Source organism: Bemisia tabaci, chromosome 7 (assembly GCF_918797505.1).
Source record: "Bemisia tabaci chromosome 7, PGI_BMITA_v3".
Taxonomy (NCBI): domain Eukaryota; kingdom Metazoa; phylum Arthropoda; class Insecta; order Hemiptera; family Aleyrodidae; genus Bemisia; species Bemisia tabaci.
In genome coordinates, this window is record NC_092799.1 from 27,224,506 (window position 1) to 27,248,390 (window position 23,885).

A 23,885-nucleotide genomic window follows, 5' to 3' on the forward strand; every position below is an offset into this window, starting at 1 on the left:
ATTGATAATCGGTTGGAAAATGTTGATCTCAAACGCGCTATTCGCATTTATCGTGTTGAGCATGGTATCGCGAGTGTCGCGCAAGAAGCTAGTGCTGAGCACCTTGGATGAAAGTGGACTGGATAAAAGTGAAATGGACAATAGTAGACTGGATAATAGTGGACTCGAGGATAGCGGACTGGAAAATAGTTACTTGGATGATAGCGGCTCGGATGATAGTGGCCCAGATGATTGTGACGTGGATGATGATGGCTTGCGCATATTTCACGTAGGCCGTTGGGCATCTCTCTTGATGAACGAAGTCTATATGGTAGTAACAATCATCTTTCTATTTGGTATATATAAGATGGAATGCAATTATTTACTGCCGTTCATATCACTTTTGCTCATCCTGATTGTTTCAGAACTAATCCTTTTTCAATGTAGTCTCGTTGTTGATTCATTGAATTTCGTGAGAGGAGTGCCTCCAAGTATGAACATAGTTGATGTATTAGGTTTATTATTTGACGGATGTATTAATATTTATTTCTTTTTAGTTGTTTATAATTATTATCTCACGTTACAGTCATTCACAGGAGAGTCACTGGAACAATTATCTGATGTAGTGTCATTTCGGCTGTGAGCCAAAAACAAGATGCCGCTTTCAAAGGATCCTAAAATTTCATCCAATAAATTTAATTTAGTTATCATGGAATACGTGGAAAAAAATATACTTTCCTATCTGAGAAAGAAAAAATACGAATATTCGAGAACAAGAAACAAATTTTAACTCATTCCTCTGTAATCCAGTGACAATTAAAACAATCTCATTTCAAAAAGGAAGGATGTAGACAAAAAAAATAAATTTATGTTAAGGCCAAGTTTACTGATTAAAATAATTACATACCTACTTACGGCGTCTTTTTTCCATGTGCAATCGAACATAGGAATGTGATGTTTCAAAATTGAGGATAATGTATCGCAAAAATAAAACCTACCTGTACTAAACTATTTTCACATGCATAATAATGTGTAAACTTTGTATATACTTACAATTAAAGTTTTTTATTAACAAATACTTACTCTGCTTGTGCATTCCGACACAATCAATTCAGACAAATAAGCCCTGAGTGTTGCGTTAGTCCAGGGAGTCTACTGATTCAAGAAGTCCGAAAAAATTTTCGTTTTTTCTACGACGATGCAGAAACACCGAGAGAGTAAGGAGATTCACTATACTGGTTCAGTTTTTTGGGCTTCGTGTCATCTTTTAGGGGAAGTGCATAGTTTATAAATGTGCTCAAGCTAGCATTGCATTCAGCAAATGAACAATTCTAATGGAAGCGTTAAAAAGAAGCAAGCTATAAAAAATATAATTAAATAAATACAACTACAATCAAGAATCAATTTAAAGGCATCGAAAAAAATATGGAATTCTTTCGATTTACCAAGTACCGAATATTTTGGGAACATACCAAAAACTTGCGTACCATTAAAGTGGTTAATTTTTGCCAGCCGATTGTAGTAAACAACCTGCGGGCCGATTATTGAAATTGATAGATAAAGCTATGGACAAAAAAGACTTAGGGGTATAAAGCAATCCTATTGGTTGAAATGGGTGGTTCTCAAAGACTAGGGGGGAAAATGATAGACTAACTGTCGGGTCTCTCGTGGTTTGCCGTTAGTTAGTCTATTACGTACCTCCTTTGTCCATTGCAACTACCCGATTCTTCCAATAGAATCCCTCCGTATCCTTTTTGTCGTCTTTGTCCGTAACTTCGTCTATCAGTTTTAATAATCTTGGTCTTTAGTTAATCGCTTCGGGGTGAGTTTTGAGTGGCTTCCCTGGCTCGGGGGTTTGGTTAATTTTCTTTTAACGATAAGGGGACGCTTCGCGTAGTTTTCTTTTACACAAATCAAGTATAATCGAATATTTGTAGATACTGCGATGAACATATGTAGTTCCCAAGCGGAGCCGTTGAACGTAATCTTTCGTGGTGAAAGGGAGCTTTATTCATAGGCATTCACAATTGACACCTTATATCTGAAAGTGAAAGAGTGATTTGCAAATATTTTAGGTCTAAGTATATCTTTTTACGTATATACCAGAGTTTCGTTTATGATATTGTCTCGAAGCGCATTCCACGAATCACTTCCAAAAATTACAGCTCTGACTTTCGTCTGAAATATGTAGGTGTCCTTATAACCACAGTCCTCTGTTATCAGAATATAGACGTGAATGGTTCCAAAGAAAAAGAAAGTATTTTCAGGAGAATGGGCTTGTAAGTAACTTATAGAAGAATAGCATTAGTTGGAAGGAAATGACAAAATATTGCAAAGACGCATGGGTAAAACCATTAGCCGCAAAGTCCCGTGGGCGTGAATAAAAGTGGTGGGGAGTTACGTTCTCCTTCTTCGGTGACTGTTCACCCAAAGAGTGATAGGATTTCTACAAAAACCCTTCTCTATCGTAAACTCGGTCATTGCCGTCTTACTCTTCGTGCGTGGTGGTTGCTTGTATACCTTTATATTGTGAGTGACTCTCGATCTGACAATTAACGGAATTCATAAGTTCGACTTCGTTCTTAATAATCAGGTAAAGTTATCAAGTTTGTTTTTTGTAGACAGAAGGAGATTATGCTTTTTATATTTTAAAACATAATATACGTAATTCCGCGAACTGTAAATTGCCACACAAGCTATTTTAAAAAAGCAATTAAACCCATCGATTTTTTTCACATTTGGTAGGTGCCAAGTTTTGGTTGAAATCTCTGATCTCAGTTAGAGGAGCAGGGAAAAATTTATGTACTTGCCATCCATACGTCACTTTTTATCCAATAATTATCAAATGGTTATGCCGAAGGAAACAGGGTGGAGGAGGAAGTTTCGGACATGAAATAGAAAAATCAGAGCTACCACCTCTTGACAGCTGGAGGATGAGAAAATGAAAAATTATCGGAATTAATTATAGCGTGGAGAAGTAACTGAATTTTTCGCTTTCCCAATTTTTGATTCTTTCCTGTACCCGAATTTTTCCTTTAAATGTAACTTTCAAAAGAACGCGTCCAACAATATACCCAATAATAAAATTTGCCGCCCCTATTTTTTTGGCCATGACCCATCTGGCGCCTTCCTTTAATGACGATTTATGAGGATGGGATGGATTTATTATGAATTTAATGCCTCTAAATATAAAGTTTAAATACTTTTATTATCCCCACTTTCAGTATGAATGCGAAGACGTTTCGAAAAGAAGTTTTGGCCAAATGGGAAGAGTGTGTAACATGTCCTGTGTGTTACTTTCGGTGTGAACCACCATTTAAGAAATGCGGAAACGGGCATTTGACATGCGAAACATGTCTGCAGAGCCTGACGAAATGCCCTACCTGCAGATGTCCATTGCTCCGATTGATTAATGACACAGTTTTAGAGAGTCTTCATGAGACACTATGCCTACCGCCAACAGGGAGACCCAAAAATCCACCAAAAAAACCAAATTCCAAGGCTTCAGAGCTGCCAGCAGAGGGCCAAGATCCATATGGTTTATCGGCGTTGAGCATCTTACAGCTCGATAGACGAGTTCGCTTCGCAAAAACTCATTACCGGATTTAATAGTCAGAATGGGTCTGTTGCACCTATTTTTTTTTAATTCATTTTCTAATAAAGTGCATCATTCTGAGCTTCATGAATTTTTCCCAGAATTTTTCGACCCCCCAAACACCCCAAAAAATCACCCAAAAGTTCAAAAAATTTTGGCGGGAATATTTAATACTGCAAATGACGGGAGAGTGAAGCCATTTTGTGACGTCACAACCAATACCGCACGTTTGTTTATTTTACAAATACATGGATTTCCCCATAAGGGATCGAGAGGAAAATTTTCAAAAGGAATTATTTGACTATTGGAGGCCGTATTCATCAAATTCTCTTACGATAATAGACTATTTATACTCTCTAGTTGATAAAAACATCCCTAGTAACTTACAAATCGCATCAGATGATTTAATTATTTCCGATGCATCAAAGCATGTCACGAAAGTGAGGTTATGTTTACAATCTTATCTGGAATGCATAAAAGTCCTGTTTTCACGGTAAAAATCTCATATAATGTAGTTTTAATAACCATAATTTTACCAAAAGCCAAAAAAGAAAGTACAAAGAGATAAGGGACTCAATACATTTATTTTGTTAATTCGGAAAGTAAAGCACAGAATAACCCAACCTAGTCCCCTGGAATTTTGGTTGTTTCTGAGATTTCCCAACGTTTTCGTTGTTTAGCTCGCTAAATACATATTTAATTGCACCACAAAAAACAGAATATTTGGGTAACTTTCTACTTTACACCTTACAATAACCAAAAGTAGCGCAAGAAAACCGTATTTTCATCAGTGTATTTTATAATGCCTGACACGAGTAGCTATTTCCGGGACGTTCTTAGAATGTTAAGGAAGCGGCTTGAACCATTGGGTAATTGAATCGACCAGAACTTAAAGAGATTTCAAATCCTCAATCTTCCCATCATTTAGCGGTGGCTGTTTGTCTACACGACTAAGGCCAATGAACTATACCTAGAATGCGCAAGCTCTCAAAAAAAAAAAAAAAAAAAAAAAATTTGTTCCTTTGTTTACAGGTACGTTTGTTGGTGCAAAATTCTGTAACATGGAGAGTAATGACGTTAACTTGACACTGGAGGAAAGTACATATACCGAGCGGTTTATTCTGCATAAAAGGATCAAGGGAGAGCATGAAGCTGTAGACGCTCTTCCGTTTACTCTGAAACACGGATCGTTTCAAAAGAACTTTATACCAAAGTTCGATGAGAAGTCTGGATGCAATGATCTTCATAACTCGGCCAAACAATCATTCGTTGACAACAATTACTCGATCTCGCTCGGAATTGACGGTAATTCAAGGAAGCACACACAACTTCGTAAGGCAGAGGACGCATTCGATTACGATGGGTTTATTGATCCTACACTTCTACAAGTAACTAATCTAGAGGAGGGAATGACATTGCATCCCAGTGAGAAGATACGCGTTCAATATGAGCGTCACTCATCACTCATATTGGATCCAAAATTTAAACCTCGCATCGTAAAAAATTCTACTGATGGACAATTCAAATTTGATTTTTATCCTGAATCATTTAGAACAAACGGGAGCATAAAGACACATAGCGTAAGTCATTCTGATGAGAGGCCATTTAAATGTGAAGAGTGTCATGCGTCATTTAAAAGAAAACGCAACATACGACTTCATAAGTTAATCCATTCTTATGAAAAGCCATTTAAATGTGAAAAGTGTCCTGCAACATTTAAATTGAAACGTTACTTAAAAAATCACTGCAAGGTCCATTCTGATGGGAGGCCATTCAAATGTGAACTTTGCTCTGCATCATTTAAAACTAAGTGGAGCTTAAAATCACATAGCTTAAGTCACTCTGATGAGAAGCCATTTAAATGTGAAAAGTGTCCTGCAACATTTAAAACAAAAAGCTACTTAGGATGCCACAGATTGGCCCATTCGGATGAAAGATCATTCAAATGTGAACTTTGCTCTGCTTCATTTAAATTCAAGGCCAACTTAAGGCAACACAGCGTAAGTCATTTTCCTGAGAAGCCATTTAAATGTGAAAAGTGTTCTGCATCATTTAAAACCAAGTCGAACTTAAGGCAACATAGCGTAAGTCATTCTGATGAGAGGCCATTTAAATGTGAAAAGTGTTCTGCGTCATTTAAAACAAAATTCTACTTAGCACGTCATAGGATAGCCCATTCTGATGAGAGGTCCTTCAAATGTGAACTTTGCTCTGCATTATTTAAAACAAAGGCGCATTTAAAATCACATATCCTTACGCATTCTGATAATAGGCCATTTAAATGTGATCATTGTCCTGCTGCATTTAAGTGTAAAATAAGCTTAAAATTTCATGCTGACGCTCAACCTATTGGAAGACCGTTCAAATGCGTTCAATATCCAACTTCGTTCTACACAGATCAGCTCTTAAAGCGGCACATTAAACGTCATGCGGGTTTCAAATCAATGAACCTTTATTCACCCAACCATTCATTAAAACCCATTAAATTTTACACCTGTGCCGAACCGTTGAACCTTTGTATTCGCGACGAAGACATTTACGCTTCGACGGCACATTCAATCGTTTGGAGTTATTCTTAATTGTTTTTCTTTCTCCTTTCAAGGTAGTAACGTATAGGCTTACCTAATATCTTCTAGAATGTAAATTTCCCTTTCGAAATGTGAATGAAAATTAGCATTTTTAGTCTCAAGAGGTAGTTACCTATTTTTACCAACCCTGACAACTCTAAAGGTAACACTTAGTGTGAGTTTCACGATCCCTTTTCTATTTTTCGCTTTACTCCATTTCTTTTTTACTTGATCATCTTCACTCAAAAGCACAATCTAAGTTACAATCTTTTACGTCTGCAACTTCAGTCATCAGTATTGATAGTGCTTACTCGCCCTTCTCAAGAGGTTCGCTACTCCTTATTTGTAGTCTTAGAGTGACAGTTCTCCAGCTACAGAGCAAGAGTCAACTTGAGCAACCCCCGGATGCCTCGGCCGGTGGGATCCCTCAGCTCTTGCCATGAGCTGTTCTAATAATTCCTTTCTTTTCCAGGAACGCATTGTTTTTATATGCTTTGAATATTTTACTATTTTACTGTATTCATATCTTGTAAGTACCTTCTTTTGTACAGTATCATGAAGTCATTTTTAGACTTTCATTTTTCAATTTATTTAAATATTACAATCTTTTGAATCGAGCCTTTTGTATAGCTCTTTAATTATTTGAGCGTCTCCAACGCAATATTTCGAAGTCTATTGAAAGACTACTTTCAATATTTAAAGATGATTAAATTCATTTCCATGAAGGATAATTAAAGGTGTATTTCTCTTGTGTGCTACTAATCATCTTTTTCACAGCATTATTAAAATTTGTGCTTCGCAAAGACCTCGAGGAAAATCACGTTTTATACGTCTGGATTCTGGGAAAACACTTTATATGCTTTGGTGGTATAATTTTGTGTTCTTTTATTATGTTTCCCCTTTTTTCGTGCCTTCAGCATTTTATATTTTATTTATTCATATCTGTCTAGTTGAAACGCATCAGGTATCTGTTCTTCACTTTTTTTAAGCGTGCCTATAGGGCTCGCTTTTTGAAATCACTCGGATGTACTGTAGTACAGCACACCGATCGACCAATGCTTTTCAAGGGGCGGTCCGAATTTTTTTTCCGTCGGATCCGTTCTTCCGTTTTTGAACCGTTATAGTGTCAAGCCCTGAAGGTCATTCATCGAGAAACCGAATTATCCTGTTACTGGAAACCCTTGAGAACATTTTCCCGTGGAAACCGTATTATTTTCTTTCATAGGTACGTCAAATAAGCTTTTCTACGCTCGGAGGATTTAAATTAGAAGTTTAAATGCCGCCATAACTATTTAGCGAATCATAGCGTCTTTTCAAAAGCGGTTAAACCCAAGTTGGCTGCATCTCCATAGTTACAACTGCAGCGAAGTGAGCAATCTCCAATTCGACCAATTGGAAGGCAGAGTTTTGGAGGTTAGGTTCCCTTGTTGATTCTCTGAGTGTAAGTTGCATATTTTTTTTTTTTTTTTTTTTTTTTTTTTTTTTTTTTTTTTTTTTTTTTTTTTTTTTTTTTTTTTTAATTCCAGAAAAGATACCTTAAAGTCTCATTTTAATACAAATCAATCGAAGAAAAGAGAAAAGACAAAGTTTGACTCATTAAACAGAGTAAACTCCATACTCTGCTGCTGCAAACTGAGCAATCTCCAACATGACGCAACAAACTAAACAATTTCCAAACTTTAATTTGAAATTCTGAATGAACCAATTCAGTTAATTGATTAATGATGTTATTTTCTTTGTTTATCCAATATAATTATGTTACTTTCTTTATTCAATAAAATGTATTTTCAATAAAATGTATTTACATTCAACAGTATCAAATCAATAATTCCTCCCCAATTTGCAGAGAGTACTAATTTATACACATCTCGTTGAAATGGAAATAGTGCACACACTAGATTTCAGTTCTTCGGCACGCTTTTCCAACATATTCATGTTGGATGTTTCTTCTTGTTTCATGTAAAGTTTTACCTTTTACGAAATGCAAACTTAAAAAATTCCAGATTTAATGTTACAGTCAACTTTGGAAATATAGGAATAAGTAAAAAAAAACACCTTTGTAACGTAAAACAGAAGAAAATATATGATTTTTAGTAATTAAGAACCACCTTATCACCATTAATGTAAAGATAGACTAATCCTTAAGTTAAATCTATCTTAAGCTAGTATTACATCATAGAATTTTTTTTATACATCAAATTATGTTACAACCCCCTGCTGACAAGTGTAAATTAGCTTTGTTTTACAAATATAATAACATCCAAATTAACTGTTTTTAATTTTCATTTTTAACTTTTACATGTATAGCCTATCCTTACACAGCACCCAGACTACATTCATACATTTTAGAACCTTGACTTTACCTTTAACGCTAGGTTATAACCTGGACATAGACTTTCCAGTACATAGTAAAGTAATTGTACTTACAACAACCAGTCTTTCTAGTAATTAAATTTATATGAATAGAAGGTTAAGTTGACTTCAGAGTTACTATTAGCCTCTTGCACAATGTTGAAAGTTTGAATTACTTTTGCATTCATGCGGAATCTATGTCCGCAATAGGATTCTGGAAATTGGGTTGTTAAGGACCTATTTTTTTGTATTAAAGTAAATAAGACACAAAAGTTTTAAATTAGACACCGAAGGCTAAATGTCGAAGTTTGACCCTCTTGAGCCTTCTCACCATGTCCTTAGTTGTAAGTTCCTTGGCTATGGGATTTTCATGAATCTCAAGCTTGCATAAATATTTCTATAAGAGGCATTTTTGATATAATCAGAGACGGATTCAACGCCCACGTCTTCTCTAATTGATCGGTTAGTTGCGAACCATGGGGCATCCACCCTTGACCTTAGTACCTAGGCCTGGAGGGACTGGATGAGATATCTACTGCTTGGTTTAGTGCAGCCCTACAGTTCACAGGCAGCATACGTCCTGACAGGTCTGAGGACTTGTTTGTAGAGGAGAATTTTAGTCGCTATGTAGAGGGCCAAGTTTCTCTCCAAGAGCCAATACATTTGTCTATACTTTTCATTGAGCTTTTCTCGTTTATTTTTTAATGTGGCGTTCCCAGAATAGTTTCCTGTCAATTGTAAAACCTAAGTATTTCACCTTGTCCGGGTACGGTACAGGTGTGTTTTCGATTAGCCGCAAAGTTCCGTGGGCGTGAATAAAAGTGGTGGGGAGTTACGTTCTCCTTCTTCGGTGACTGTTCACCCAAAGAGTGGTAGGATTTCTACAAAAACCCTTCTCTTTCGTAAACTCGGTCATTACCGTCTTACTTTTCGTGCGTGGTGCTTGCTTGTATGCCGTAATATTGTGAGTGACTCTCGATCTGACAATCAGCGGAATTCATAAGTTCGACTTCGTTCTTGATTATCAGGTAAAGTCATCAAGTTTGTTTTTGGTAGACAGAAGGAGATTATGCTTTTTATATTTTAAAACATAATATACGTAATTCCGCGAACTGTAAATTGCCACACAAGCTATTTTAAAAAAAGCAATTAAATCCATCGACTTTTTTCACAATTGGTCGGTGTCAAGTTTCGGTTAAAGTCTCCGATCTCAGTTAGAGGAGCAGGGTAAAATTTATGTACTTGCCACCCATACGTCACTTTTTATCCAAGTTAGAACATAAAGAAGAATTATCAAATGGTTATTCCGAAGGAAACAGGGTGGAGGAGGAAGTTAAGGACATAAAATAGAAAACTCAGAGCTCCCATCTCTCGACAGCTGGAGGATGAGAAAATGAAAAATTATCGGAATTAATTATAGTGTGGAGAAGTTACTGAATTTTTCGCTTTCCTAATTTTTAAATCTTTCCTGTACCCGAATTTTTCCTTTAAATGTAACTTTCAAAAGAACGCGTCCAACAATATACCCAATAATAAAATTTGCCGCCCCTATTTTTTTGGCCATGACCCATCTGGCGCCTTCCTTTAATAACGATTTATGAGGATGGGATGGATTTATTATGAATTAAATGCCTCTAAATATAAGGTTTAAATACTTCTATATCGTAAACTCGGTCATTACCGTCTTACTTTTCGTGCGTGGTGCTTGCTTGTATGCCGTAATATTGTGAGTGACTCTCGATCTGACAATCAGCGGAATTCATAAGTTCGACTTCGTTCTTGATTATCAGGTAAAGTCATCAAGTTTGTTTTTGGTAGACAGAAGGAGATTATGCTTTTTATATTTTAGAACATAATATACGTAATTCCGCGAACTGTAAATTGCCACACAAGCTATTTTAAAAAAAGCAATTAAATCCATCGATTTTTTTCACAATTGGTCGGTGTCAAGTTTCGGTTAAAGTCTTCGATCTCAGTTAGAGGAGCAGGGTAAAATTTATGTACTTGCCACCCATACGTCACTTTTTATCCAAGTTAGAACATAAAGAAGAATTATCAAATGGTTATGCCGAAGGAAACAGGGTGGAGGAGGAAGTTAAGGACATAAAATAGAAAACTCCGAGCTCCCATCTCTCGACAGCTGGAGGATGAGAAAATGAAAAATTATCGGAATTAATTATAGTGTGGAGAAGTAACCGAATTTCCCAATTGGCGCCTTCCTTTAATGACGATTTATGAGGATGGGATGGATTTATTATGAATTTAATGCCTCTAAATATAAAGTTTAAATACTTTTATTATCCTCACTTTCAGTATGAATGCGAAGACGTTTCGAAAAGAAGTTTTGGCTAAATGGGAAGAGTGTGAAACATGTCCTGTGTGTTACTTTCGGTGTGAACCACCATTTAAAAAATGCAGAAACGGGCATTTGACATGCGAAATATGTCTGCAGAGCCTGACGAAATGCTCTACTTGCAGATGTCCATCGCTCCGAATGATAAATGACACAGTTTTAGAGAGTCTTCACGAGACACTATGCCTACCGCCAACAGGGAGACGCAAATATTCACTTAAAAAACCAAATTCCATGGCTCCAGAGCTGCCAGCAGAAGGCCAAGATCCATATGGTTTGGCGGCGTTGAGCATCTTACAGCTCAATAAACGAATTCGCTTGGCAGAAACTGTTATCTACATGGGTTTGTGGAGAACTTATCTCCTTTCGGAATCCGGTATACTAATTTGTAAGAAGTCGATGCGTTTTTCTCTGTCGTGTTTAATCTTAGCAGTCATTAAACAGTCAATGAAAATATACAAATACTCATTCCGGTTCTGTAATATGTTCATACTGCTCTGCATATTTTTCAACGTAATTTGATGTTATTTGATGCTACTTTTTAACTGCATTTTATCCTTTGGTTTATTGTGATGTTGATACAATATAGATATTTTCATTCTACAATTCATTTTTTTTATCTTGTGAGTAGAATATTCATGAAGGTTCATATAAAATCACTGGAGCGTTCTCTTTTTAGAATCATACAATCTTTGTGACTGCTCTAATGGGGAAGCCAAAAGTATGTTGCCAGAGTTAACCTTTGGAAATTGAAAATATTTTATTTTCAAATATATCTTTCTATAATATCACTCATAGTTATTTTTTACGAAAAATATTTGCTGAGGAAGAAAGAATAGTTTTACTAAATTCTTTGCCGTAGCGGTAGTCACGTTGGTTCAAACCAGAGATTTGAAAAGATAAATAGGTAATAACAATGTTTTTGAAATAGCTCTTTATTAACTCTGCCAACCACGAAACCTTCTAGTTTTTAAGTTTGCAAAGTTCGACCATTCAGCGTCAACTTTTTTGTTGCACCTCTTTACGCGTATAGTTGTTTTTGGTCGCTATTGTATAACTTTCAAATTGAACCCCCCCAAGAACTTTGAAAAATAAAAAGCTACATGGACCGAATGAAGAAAAATCATTACCCGACTTAACAGTCAGAATTACACGTGGAAACGTGTGGCAGCTGCGTCTAAACATTTTTCTGTGTCATTTTTTAAGTGATTATGACTCTTTTGAAACTCAATGGATCTCGATGAAACCCTCCCACTCTGTGGATCAAATTTAGGTGTGTCAGTTGATACCAAGATCGTTGGAATCCGTGCTGTCGTTTGGGCTGCAGTCGAGTTAGAACCGAAATTAATTTTTTAAAATAATGGAGTTACGTATGTCGATGGTGTGCTGTTATCTTTATATTTTAACGCCTTTCAATGTTGTTAAGTTTAAAATCTCGTTTTACGATTTATTTTCTAAGAATACTTGAGCGAAATTGGGTACACTCATATTACGTCATTCTATCTTAACCATAATTTTACCAAAACGCAAAAGAAGAAGGACCAAAAAAATACGGGACTCAATACATTTATTTCGTTACCTACTTCATTTTCAGTGACGCAATACCTAATTGGGCTTGGGTTGATTAAGTTTTGTTAGCATGTGTAGTGTACACTTTAATGTATCTCAATACCTAAAATTTCCAAGGACAGGCAAAGTCAACGAATTCGGTTCACACTAAAAATGCTAGCGACCAGAATTTTCAAAGAATTCAAATCCTCAACACTTCTTCTTTTGTTTACAGGTACATTTGTGGCTGCCAAATCCTGTAACATGGAGGGTCATGACGTTAACTTGACACTGGAGGAAAGTACATATACCGAGCGGTTTATTCTTCATAAAAGGATCAAGGGAGAGCATGAAGCCGTAGACGCTCTTCCGTTTACTCTCAAACACGGATCGTTTCAAAAAAACTGTATACAAAAGTTCGATGAGAAGTCTGGATGCAATGATCTTCATAACTCGGCCAAAGAATCATTCGTTGACAACAATTACCCGATCTCGCTCGAAATTGAAGGTAATTCAAGGAAGTACACACAACTTCGTAAGGCAGAGGACGTATTCGATTACGATGGGTTTATTGATCCCGCACTTCTACAAGTAACTAATCAAGAGGAGGGAATGACATTGCATATCAGTGAGAAGATACGCGTTCAATATGAGCGTCACACATCACTCATATTGGATCCAAAATTAAAACCTTGCATCGTAAAAAATTCTGCCGATGGACGATTCAAATTTGATTTGTATTCTGAATCATTTAGAACTAACGGGAGCATGAAGACACATAGCGTAAGTCATTCTGATGAGAGGCCTTTTAAATGTGAAGAGTGTCATGCGTCATTTAAAAGAAATAGCTGCATACAACGTCATATGCTAGTCCATTCTGATGAGAAGTCATTCAAATGTGAACTTTGCTCTGCATCACTTAAAGCTAAGTACAACTTAAAGTCACATAGCGCAAGTCATTCTGATGAGAAGCCATTTAAATGTGAAAAGTGTCCTGCAATATTTAAATTGAAACCTTACTTAAAATCTCACAGCGCGGTCCATTCTGATGAGAGGCCATTCAAATGTGAATTTTGCTCTGTATCATTTAAAACTAAGTGCAACTTAAGGGCACATAGCTTAAGTCATTCTGATGAGAAGCCATTTAAATGTGAAAAGTGTCCTGCAATATTTAAATGGAAACGTCATTTAAAATCTCACAGCACGGTCCATTCTGATGAGAGGCCATTCAAATGTGAAGTTTGCTCTGCACCATTTAAAACGAAGTGGCACTTAATGTCACATAGCTTAAGTCATTCCGATGAGAGGCCATTTAAATGTGAAAAGTGTCCTCTAACATTTAAATCAAAAAGCAACTTAAGACGCCATAGATTGGCCCATTCGGATGAGAGATTATTCAAATGTGAACTTTGCTCTGCATCATTTAAAACTAAGTGGGATGTGAAAAGTCATATCCCCGCACATTTTGACGAGAGACCATTTAAGTGTGAAGAATGTCACAAGTCATTTAAAAAAAAAAGCAACTTAAACTTTCATAGACAGATCCATTCGGATGAGAGGTCCTTCAAATGTGAACTTTGCTCTGCATCATTTAAGTTTAAGGCCAACTTAAAGCGACATAGCCTAAGTCATTCTCGAGAGAGGCCATTTAAATGTGAAAAGTGTTCTGCGTCATTTAAAAGTAAAAAAAGCTTAAAATGTCATACAATAACCCATTCTGATGAAAGGCCATTCAAATGTGAACTTTGCTCTGCATTATTCAAAACTAAGGGACATTTAAAAGCACATATCGTGAGGCATTCCGATATTAAGCCATTTAAATGTGAACATTGTCCTGTTGCATTTAAGTATAAAAAAAACTTAAAATTTCATCTTGAGAGACATATTAATGGAAAGCTATTCAAATGCGTTCAATGTCCAACTTTGCTCTACACAAATCAACTTTTAATGCGGCACATTAAACGGCATACGGGCTCCAATCCAATGAACCTTTATTCACCCAACCATTCATTGCAACGCGTTAAATTTTACACCTGTGCCGAACCATTGAACCTTTGTATTCGCGACCATGACAAAAACGCTTCGACGGAAAATTCAATCGTTTGGAGTTATTCTTAATTGTTTTTTCTTTCTCTTCTCAAGGCCGTAACGTATAGGCTTACCCAATATCTTCTAGAATTTAAGTTTCCCTTTCGAAATGTGAATGAAGATTAGCATTTTCAGTCTTCAGAGCTAGTTCCCTATTTTACCAACCTTGACAACTCTAAAGGTAACACTTAGTGTGAGTTTTACGATCCCTCTTCTATTTTTCGCTTTACTCCATTCCTTTTTTACTTGATCATCTTCAGTCAAAAGCACAATCTAAGTTACAATCTTTTACCTCTGCAACTTCAGTCATCAGTATTGAAAGTGCTTAATCGCCCTTTTCAAGAGCCTCGCTACTCAAGCATCTTATTTTTGGTCTTAGAGTGACAGTTCTTCAGCTACAGAGCAAGAGTCAACCTTAGCAACCCCCGGATGCCTCGGCCGTTAGGATCCGTCAGCTCTTGCCGTGAGCTGTTCTAATAATTCCTTTCTTTTCCAGGAACGCGTTGTTTTTATCAGTTTGATTATTTTACTATTTTATTGTATTCATATCTTGTAAGTATCTTTTTTTGTACAGTATCATTAAGTCATTTTTAGACTTTCATTTTTCAATTTATTTGAATATTACAATCTTTTGAATCGACCCTTTTGTATAGCTCTTTAATTATTTGAGCGTCTCCAACGCAATATTTTGAAGTCTATTGAAAGATTACTTTCAACATTTAAAGATGATTAAATTTATTTACATGAAGGAAAATTGAAGATGTATTTCTCTTGTGTGCTGCAAATCATCTTTTTTGCAGCATTATTATTATTTGTGCTTCGCAAATACCTCGAGAAAAATCATGTTTTATATGTCTGGAATCTGGGAAAACACTTTATTTGCTTTGGTGGTATAATTTTGTGTTCTTTTATTATGTTTCCCCTTTTTTCGTGCCTTCAGCACTTATATTTTATTTATTCAAATCTGTCTAGTTGAAACGCATCAGGTATCTGTTCTTCACTTTTTTTTCATGTTAAGTTTTACCTTTTACGAAATGCAAACTTAAAGAATTCTAGATTTAATGTTACAGTCAACTTTGGAAATATAGGAATAAGTAAAAAAACACCTTTGTAACGTAAAACAGAAGAAAATAAATGATTTTTAGTAATTAAGAACCACCTTATCACCATAAATGTAAAGATAGACTAATCCTTAAGTTAAATCTATCTTAAGCTAGTATTACATCATAGAATTTTTTTTATACATCAAATTATGTTACAACCGCCTGCTTACAAGTGTAAATTAGCTTTGTTTTACAAATATAATAAGATCCAAATTAACTGTTTTTAATTTTCATTTTTAACTTTTACATGTATAGCCTATCCTTACACAGCACCCAGACTACATTCATGCATTTTAGAACAAGGGTAGTGAATTAGAAAAAAAAAATTACAATAAACAATGAAAAATAAATGAGAGGGGGAAAAAAAAAAAAGAATAGGAACATTCTACAGGATCCATCTTGACTTTACCTTTAACTTAGGTTATAACCTGGACAAAGACTTTCCAGTACATAGTAAATTAATTGTACTTACAACAACCAGTCTTTCTAGTAATTAAATTTAGATGAAAAGGAGGTTAAGTTGACTTCAGAGTTACTATCAGCCTCTTGCACAATGTTGAAAGTTTGAATTACTTTTGTTTTCATGCGGAATCTATGTCCGCAAAAGGATTCTGGAAATTAGGTTGTTAAGGACCTATTTTTTTGTATCAAAGTAAATAAGACACAAAAGTTTTAAATTAGACACCGAAGGCTAAATGTCGAAGTTTGACCCTCTTGAGCCTTCTCACCATGTCCTTAGTTGTAAGTTCCTTGGCTATGGGATTTCATGAATTTCAAGCTTGCAAAAATATTTCTATAGGAGTCATTTTTTATATAATCAGAGACGGATTCAACGCCCAAGTCTTCTCTAATTGATCGGTTAGTTGTGAACCATGGGGCATCCACCCTTGACCTTAGTGCCTAGGCCTGGAGGGACTGGATGAGATATCTACTGCTTGGTTTAGTGCAGCCCTACAGTTCACAGGCAGCATACGTCCTGACAGGTCTGAGGACTTGTTTATAGAGGAGAATTTTAGTCGCTGTGTAGAGGGCCGAGTTTCTCCCCAAGAGCCAATACATTTGTCTATAATTTTCATGGAGCTGTTCTCGTTTTTTTTTTAATGTGGCGTTCCCAGAATAGTTCCTTGTCAATTGTAACACCTAAGTATTTCACCGTGTCCGAATACGGTACATGTGCGTTTTCGATTAGCCGCAAAGTTCCGTGGGCGTGAATAAAAGTGGTGGGGAGTTACGTTCTCCTTCTTCGGTGACTGTTCACCCAAAGAGTGATAGGATTTCTACAAAAACCCTTCTCTATCGTAAACTCGGTCATTACCGTCTTACTCTTCGTGCGTGGTGCTTGCTTGTATGCCGTAATATTGTGAGTGACTCTCGATCTGACAATGAGCGGAATTCATAAGTTCGACTTCGTTCTTGATTATCAGGTAAAGTCATCAAGTTTGTTTTTGGTAGACAGAAGGAGATTATGCTTTTTATATTTTAAAACATAATATACGTAATTCCACGAACTGTAAATTGCCACACAAGCTATTTTAAAAAAAGCAATTAAACCCATCGATTTTTTCAAAATTGGTAGGTGTCAAGTTTCGGTTAAAGTCTCCGATCTCAGTTAGAGGAGCAGGGTAAAATTTATGTACTAGCCACCCATACGTCACTTTTAATCCAAGTTAGAACATAAAGAAGAATTATCAAATGGTTATGCCGAAGGAAACAGGGTGGAGGAGGAAGTTAAGGACATAAAATAGAAAACTCAGAGCTCCCATCTCTCGACAGCTGGAGGATGAGAAAATGAAAAATTATCGGAATTAATTATAGTGTGGAGAAGTAACCGAATTTCCCAATTGGCGCCTTCCTTTAATGACGATTTATGAGGATGGGATGGATTTATTATGAATTTAATGCCTCTAAATATAAAGTTTAAATACTTTTATTATCCTCACTCTCAGTATGAATGCGAAGACGTTTCGAAAAGAAGTTTTGGCTAAATGGGAAGAGTGTGTAACATGTCCTGTGTGTTACTTTCGGTGTGAACCGCCATTTAAAAAATGCAGAAACGGGCATTCGACTTGCGAAATATGTCTGCAGAGCCTGACGAAATGCCCTACTTGCAGATGTCCATCGCTCCGAATGATCAATGACACAGTTTTAGAGAGTCTTCACGAGACACTATGCCTACCGCCAACAGGGAGACGCAAATATTCACTTAAAAAACCAAATTCCATGGCTCCAGAGCTGCCAGCAGAAGGCCAAGATCCATATGGTTTGGCGGCGTTGAGCGTCTTACAGCTCAATAAACGAATTCGCTTTGCAGAAACTGTTATCTACATGGGTTTGTGGAGAACTTATCTCCTTTCGGAATCCGGTATACTAATTTGTACGAAGTCGATGCTTTTTTCTCTGTCGTGTTTAATCTTAGCACTCATGAAACAGTCATATAAAACATACAAATACTCATTCCGGTTCCGTAATATGTTCATACTGCTCTGCATATTTTTCAACGTAATTTGATGTTATTTGATGCTAATTTTTAACTGCAGTTTATCCTTTGGTTTATTGTGATGTTGATACAATGTAGATATTTTCATTCTACAATTCATTTTTTTTTATCTTGTGAGTACAATATTCATGAAGATTCATATAAAATCACTGGAGCGTTCTCTTTTTAGAATCATACAATCTTTGTGACTGCTCTAATGGGGTAGCCAAAAGTATGTTGCCAGACTTAACCTTTGGAAATTGAAAAAATTGTATGTTCAAATATGTCTTTTTATAATATCACTCATAGTTATTTTTTACGAAAAAAAATTGCTGAGGAAGAAAGAATAGTTTTACTAAATTCTTTGCCGTAGCGGTAGTCACGTTGGTTCAAACCAGAGATTTGAAAAGATAAATAGGTAATAACAATGTTTTTGAAATAGCTCTTTATTGACTCTACCAACCACGAAACCTTCTAGTTTTTAAGTATGCAAAGTTCGACCATTCAGCCTCAACTTTTTTTTGCACCTCCTTACGCGTATAGTTGTTTTCGGTCGCTATTTTATAACTTTCAAATTGAACCCATCGAAGAACTTTGAAATATAAAAAGCTACATGGACCGAATGAATAAAAATCATTACCCGACTTAACAGTCAGAATTACACCTGGAAACGTATGGCAGCTGCGTCTAAACATTTTTCTGTGTCATTTTTTAAGTGATTATGACTCTTTTGAAACTCAATGGATCTCGATGAAACTCTCCCACTGTGTGGATCAAATTTAGGTGTGTCAGTAGATAGCAAGATCGTTGGAATCCGTGCTTTCGTTTGGGCTGCAGTAGAGTTAGAACCGAAATTAATTTTTTAAAATAATGGAGTTACGTATGTCGATGGTGTGCTGTTATCTTTATATTTTAACGCCTTTCAATGTTGTTAAGTTTAAAATCTCGTTTTACGATTTATTTTCTAAGAATACTTGAGGGAAATTGGGTACACTCATATTACGTCATTCTATCTTAACCATAATTTTACCAAAATGCAAAATAAGAAGGACCAAAAAAATAAGGGACTCAATACATTTATTTCGTTACCTACTTCATTTTCAGTGACACAATACCTAATTAGGCTTGGGTTGATTTAGTTTTGTTAGCGTGTGTAGTGTACACTTTAATGCATCTCAATACCTAAAATTTCCAAAGACAGGCAAAGTCAACGAATTCGGTTCACACTAAAAATGCTAGCGACCAGAATTTTGAAAGAATTCAAATCCTCAACACTTCTTCTTTTGTTTACAGGTACATTTGTGAGTGCCAAATCCTGTAACATGGAAGGTCATGACGTTAACTTGACACTGGAGGAAAGTACATGTACCGAGCGGTTTATTTTTCATAAAAGGATCAAGGGAGAGCATGAAACCGTAGACGCTCTTCCGTTTACTCTCAAACACGGATCGTTTCAAAAGAACTGTATACAAAAGTTCGATGAGAAGTCTGGATGCAATGATCTTCATAACTCGGCCAAAGAATCATTCGTTGACAACAATTACTCGATCTCGCTCGAAATTGAAGGTAATTCAAGGAGGCACACACAACTTCGTAAGGCAGAGGACGTATTCGATTACGATGGGTTTATTGATCCCGCTTTTCTACAAGTAACTAATCAAGAGGAAAGAATGACAGTACATCCCAATGAGAAGATACGCGTTCAATATGAGCGTCACACATCACTCATATTGGATCCAAAATTAAAACCTTGCATCGTAAAAAATTCTACTGATGGACGATTCAAATTTGATTTTTATTCTGAATCATTTAGAACTAACGGGAGCAAAAAGACACATAACGTAAGTCATTCTGATGAGAGGCCATTTAAATGTGAAGAGTGTCATGCGTTTTTTAAAAGAAAACGCTGCATACGAACTCATATGCTAGCCCATTCTGATGAGAAGTCATTCAAATGTGAACTTTGCTCTGCATCATTTAAAGGTAAGTACACCTTAAAGTCACATAGCGCAAGTCATTCTGATGAGAAGCCATTTAAATGTGAAAAGTGTCCTGCAATATTTAAATTGAAACATTACTTAAAATCTCACAGCACGGTCCATTCTGACGAGAGGCCATTCAAATGTGAACTTTGCTCTGCATCATTTAAAACTAAGTGCAACTTAAGGGCACATAGCATAAGTCATTCTGATGAGAAGCCATTTAAATGTGAAAAGTGTCCTTTAACATTTAAAACAAAAAGCAACTTAGGAAGCCATAGATTGGCCCATTCGGATGAGAGATTATTCAAATGTGAACTTTGCTCTGCATCATTTAAAACTAAGTGGGGAGTGAATAGTCATATCCCAGCACATTTTGACGAGAGACCATTTAAGTGTGAAGAATGTCACAAGTCATTTAAAAAAAAAGGCAACTTAAACCAGCATAGAGTGGTCCATTTGGATGAGAGGTCCTTCAAATGTGAACTTTGCTCTGCATTATTTAAAACTAAGATCAACTTAAGGCGACATAGCCTAAGTCATTCTCGAGAGAGGCCATTTAAATGTGAAAAGTGTTCTGCGTCATTTAAAAGAAAAAAGTGCTTAGAACGTCATACATTAACCCATTCTGATGAGAGGTCATTTAAATGTGAACTTTGCTCTGCATTATTTAAAACTAAGGGATATTTAAAAGGACATATCGTGAGGCATTCCGATAATAAGCCATTTAAATGTGAACTTTGCTCTGCATTATTCAAAACTAAGGGATATTTAAAAGCACATATCGTGAGACATTCCGATAATAAGCCATTTAAATGTGAACATTGTCCTGTTGCATTTAAGCATAAAAAAAGCTTACAATTTCATGTTGAGAAACATATTAATGGAAAGCTATTCAAATGCGTTCAATGTCCAACTTTTTTCTACACAAATCAACTTTTAAAGCGGCACATTAAACAGCATACGGGTTCCAATCCAATGAACCTTTATTCACCAAACCATTCATTGCAACGCGTTAAATTTTACACCTGTGCCGAACCATTGAACCTTTGTATTCGCGACCATGACAAAAACGCTTCGACGGAAAATTTAATCGTTTGGAGTTATTCTTAATTGTTTTTTCTTTCTCCTTTCAAGGTAGTAACGTATAGGCTTACCTAATATCTTCTAGAATGTAAATTTCCCTTTCGAAATGTGAATGAAAATTAGCATTTTCAGTCTCAAGAGCTAGTTACTTATTTTTACCAACCCTGACAACTCTAAAGGTAACACTTAGTGTGAGTTTCACGATCCCTTTTCTATTTTTCGCTTTACTCCATTCCTTTTTTACTTGATCATCTTCAGTCAAAAGCACAATCTAAGTTACAATCTTTTACCTCTGCAACTTCAGTCATCAGTATTGAAAGTGCTTAATCGCCCTTTTCAAGAGCCTCGCTACTCAAACATCTTATTTTTGGTCTTAGAGTGACAGTTCTTCAGCTACAGAGCAAGAGTCAACCTTAGCAACCCCCGGATGCCTCGGCCGTTAGGATCCGTCAGCTCTTGCCATGAGCTGTTCTAATAATTCGTTTCTTTTCCACGAACGCGTTGTTTTTATCAGTTTGATTATTTTACTATTTTATTGTATTCATATCTTGTAAGTATCTTCTTTTGTACAGTATCATTAAGTCATTTTTAGACTTTCATTTTTCAATTTATTTGAATATTACAATCTTTTGAATCGAGCCTTTTGTATAGCTCTTTAATTATTTGAGCATCGTCAACGCAATATTTTGAAGTCTATTGAAAGACTACTTTCAACATTTAAAGATGATTAAATTTATTTACATGAAGGAAAATTGAAGATGTATTTCTCTTGTGTGCTGCAAATCATCTTTTTTGCAGCATTATTATTATTTGTGCTTCGCAAAGACCTCGAGGAAAATCATGTTTTATATGTCTGGAATCTGGGAAAACACTTTATTTGCTTTGGTGGTATAATTTTGTGTTCTTTTATTATGTTTCCCCTTTTTTCGTGCCTTCAGCACTTATATTTTATTTATTCAAATCTGTCTAGTTGAAACGCATCAGGTATCTGTTCTTCACTTTTTTTTCATGTTAAGTTTTACCTTTTACGAAATGCAAACTTAAAGAATTCTAGATTTAATGTTACAATCAACTTTGGAAATATAGGAATAAGTAAAAAAACACCTTAGTAACGTAAAACAGAAGAAAATAAATGATTTTTAGTAATTAAGAACCACCTTATCACCATAAATGTAAAGATAGACTAATCCTTAAGTTAAATCTATCTTAAGCTAGTATTACATCATAGAATTTTTTTTATACATCAAATTATGTTACAACCGCCTGCTTACAAGTGTAAATTAGCTTTGTTTTACAAATATAATAACATCCAAATTAACTGTTTTTAATTTTCATTTTTAACTTTTACATGTATAGCCTATCCTCGCACAGCACCCAGACTACATTCATACATTTTAGAACAAGGGTAGTGAATTAGAAAAAATAATTACAATAAACAATGAAAAATAAATGAGAGGGATAAAAAAAAAGAATAGGAACATTCTACAGGATCCATCTTGACTTTACCTTTAACGCTAGGTTATAACCGGGACATAGACTTTCCAGTACATAGTGAATTAATTGTACTTACAACAACCAGTCTTTCTAGTAATTAAATTTATATGAAAAGAAGGTTAAGTTGACTTCAGAGTTACTATTAGCCTCTTGCACAATGTTGAAGGTTTGAATTACTTTTGCTTTCATGCGGAATCTATGTCCGCAAAAGGATTCTGGAAATTGGGTTGTTAATGACCTATTTTTTTGTATTAAAGTAAATAAGACACAAAAGTTTTAAATTAGACACCGAAGGCTAAATGTCGAAGTTTGACCCTCTTGAGCCTTCTCACCATGTCCTTAGTTGTAATTTCCTTGGCTATGGGATTTTCATGAATCTCAAGCTTGCAAAAATTTCTATTAGAGGCATTTTTGATGTAATCAGAGACGGATTCAACGCCCAAGTCTTCTCTAATTGATCGGTTAGTTGTGAACCATGGGGCATCCACCCTTGACCTTAGTACCTTCGCCTGGAGGGACTGGATGAGATATCTTTTGCTTGGTTAAGTGCAGCCCTACAGTTCACAGGCAGCATACGTCCAAACAGGTCTGAGGACTTGTTTATAGAGGAAAACTTTAGTCGCTGTGTAGAGGGCCGAGTTTCCCCCTAAGAGCCAATACATTTGTCTATAATTTTTATTGAGCTGTTCTCGGTTTTTTTTAATGTGGATTTTCTAGATCAGTTTCCTGTCAATGAGCTTGTTCAGCAATTCGTAATTCTTGCATTTTTGGAAACTAGAGAGTGCACAGAGTTCACAGGAATTTTCCCCGATTTTTTTGAGCAATATTAACCCACGAAATACGAGTCCAAAAGTCTGTATTTTGGGCTCCCATTTAAACGCGCGCCGCTTGGCCCATCTCAAAATGGCGCCCATTTTCTCCGTCCGGCGGTGGCCACACTTTTGACCCGGCGTGCCGGCGGGTACCTCTGCATGCCTCTGCCGTGTGTGGGTCGTATAAACAAACGAAGATTGATAACACAAATGATCCGAGTAACTCGAAATCTCTTAATATTTGTTTCCTGCAGCAATAAGGCTCATCATATTTCATGGAATGAAGTAATCAAAAACTACTTACCTACCTACAGCTTGGTCAGTTTCATTTCTTTCTATAGTGAAGAAAATGTTTTTTTTCTCTCTATTTAAGAATTCAAGGTGAATCAAACCTGTCCAACAAAAATTTTAATAAAATCTCTTTGTTCAAAAACACCTAAGAATCATTTCAAT

At 35.9% G+C, this 23,885-nt stretch overlaps 2 protein-coding genes across 2 annotated transcripts; both read left to right on the plus strand.

Annotated features, from left to right (window-relative positions):
• The first annotated feature begins 61 nt into the window (after window positions 1-61).
• Window positions 62-15,076, plus strand: LOC109040180 (uncharacterized). The gene is made up of 4 exons (XM_072302562.1): window positions 62-335; window positions 12,630-12,902; window positions 13,320-14,216; window positions 15,057-15,076. The coding sequence occupies exons 1-4, from the start codon at window positions 62-64 to the stop codon at window positions 15,074-15,076; spliced, it is 1,464 nt and encodes a 487-aa protein (XP_072158663.1).
• Window positions 15,077-18,595: 3,519 nt separating this feature from the next.
• On the plus strand, window positions 18,596-21,201 carry LOC140225070 (uncharacterized). The gene is made up of 2 exons (XM_072302563.1): window positions 18,596-20,391; window positions 21,178-21,201. The coding sequence occupies exons 1-2, from the start codon at window positions 19,294-19,296 to the stop codon at window positions 21,199-21,201; spliced, it is 1,122 nt and encodes a 373-aa protein (XP_072158664.1). The 5' UTR covers window positions 18,596-19,293.
• The last annotated feature ends 2,684 nt before the right edge of the window (window positions 21,202-23,885 follow it).

Bases quoted from the DNA above. Each gene is read 5' to 3' on its own strand.
- LOC140225070 (XM_072302563.1), top strand. From the start codon at position 19,294: ATGCTAGCGACCAGAATTTTGAAAGAATTCAAATCCTCAACACTTCTT. The intron at 20,392-21,177 runs GTGAATAGTCAT...TCTCCTTTCAAG, and splicing joins CATTTAAAACTAAGTGGGGA to GTAGTAACGTATAGGCTTAC.
- LOC109040180 (XM_072302562.1), top strand. From the start codon at position 62: ATGGTATCGCGAGTGTCGCGCAAGAAGCTAGTGCTGAGCACCTTGGAT. The intron at 336-12,629 runs GTATATATAAGA...TTTTGTTTACAG, and splicing joins AACAATCATCTTTCTATTTG to GTACATTTGTGGCTGCCAAA. The intron at 14,217-15,056 runs GTGAACATTGTC...TTTTTTGTACAG, and splicing joins CGATATTAAGCCATTTAAAT to TATCATTAAGTCATTTTTAG.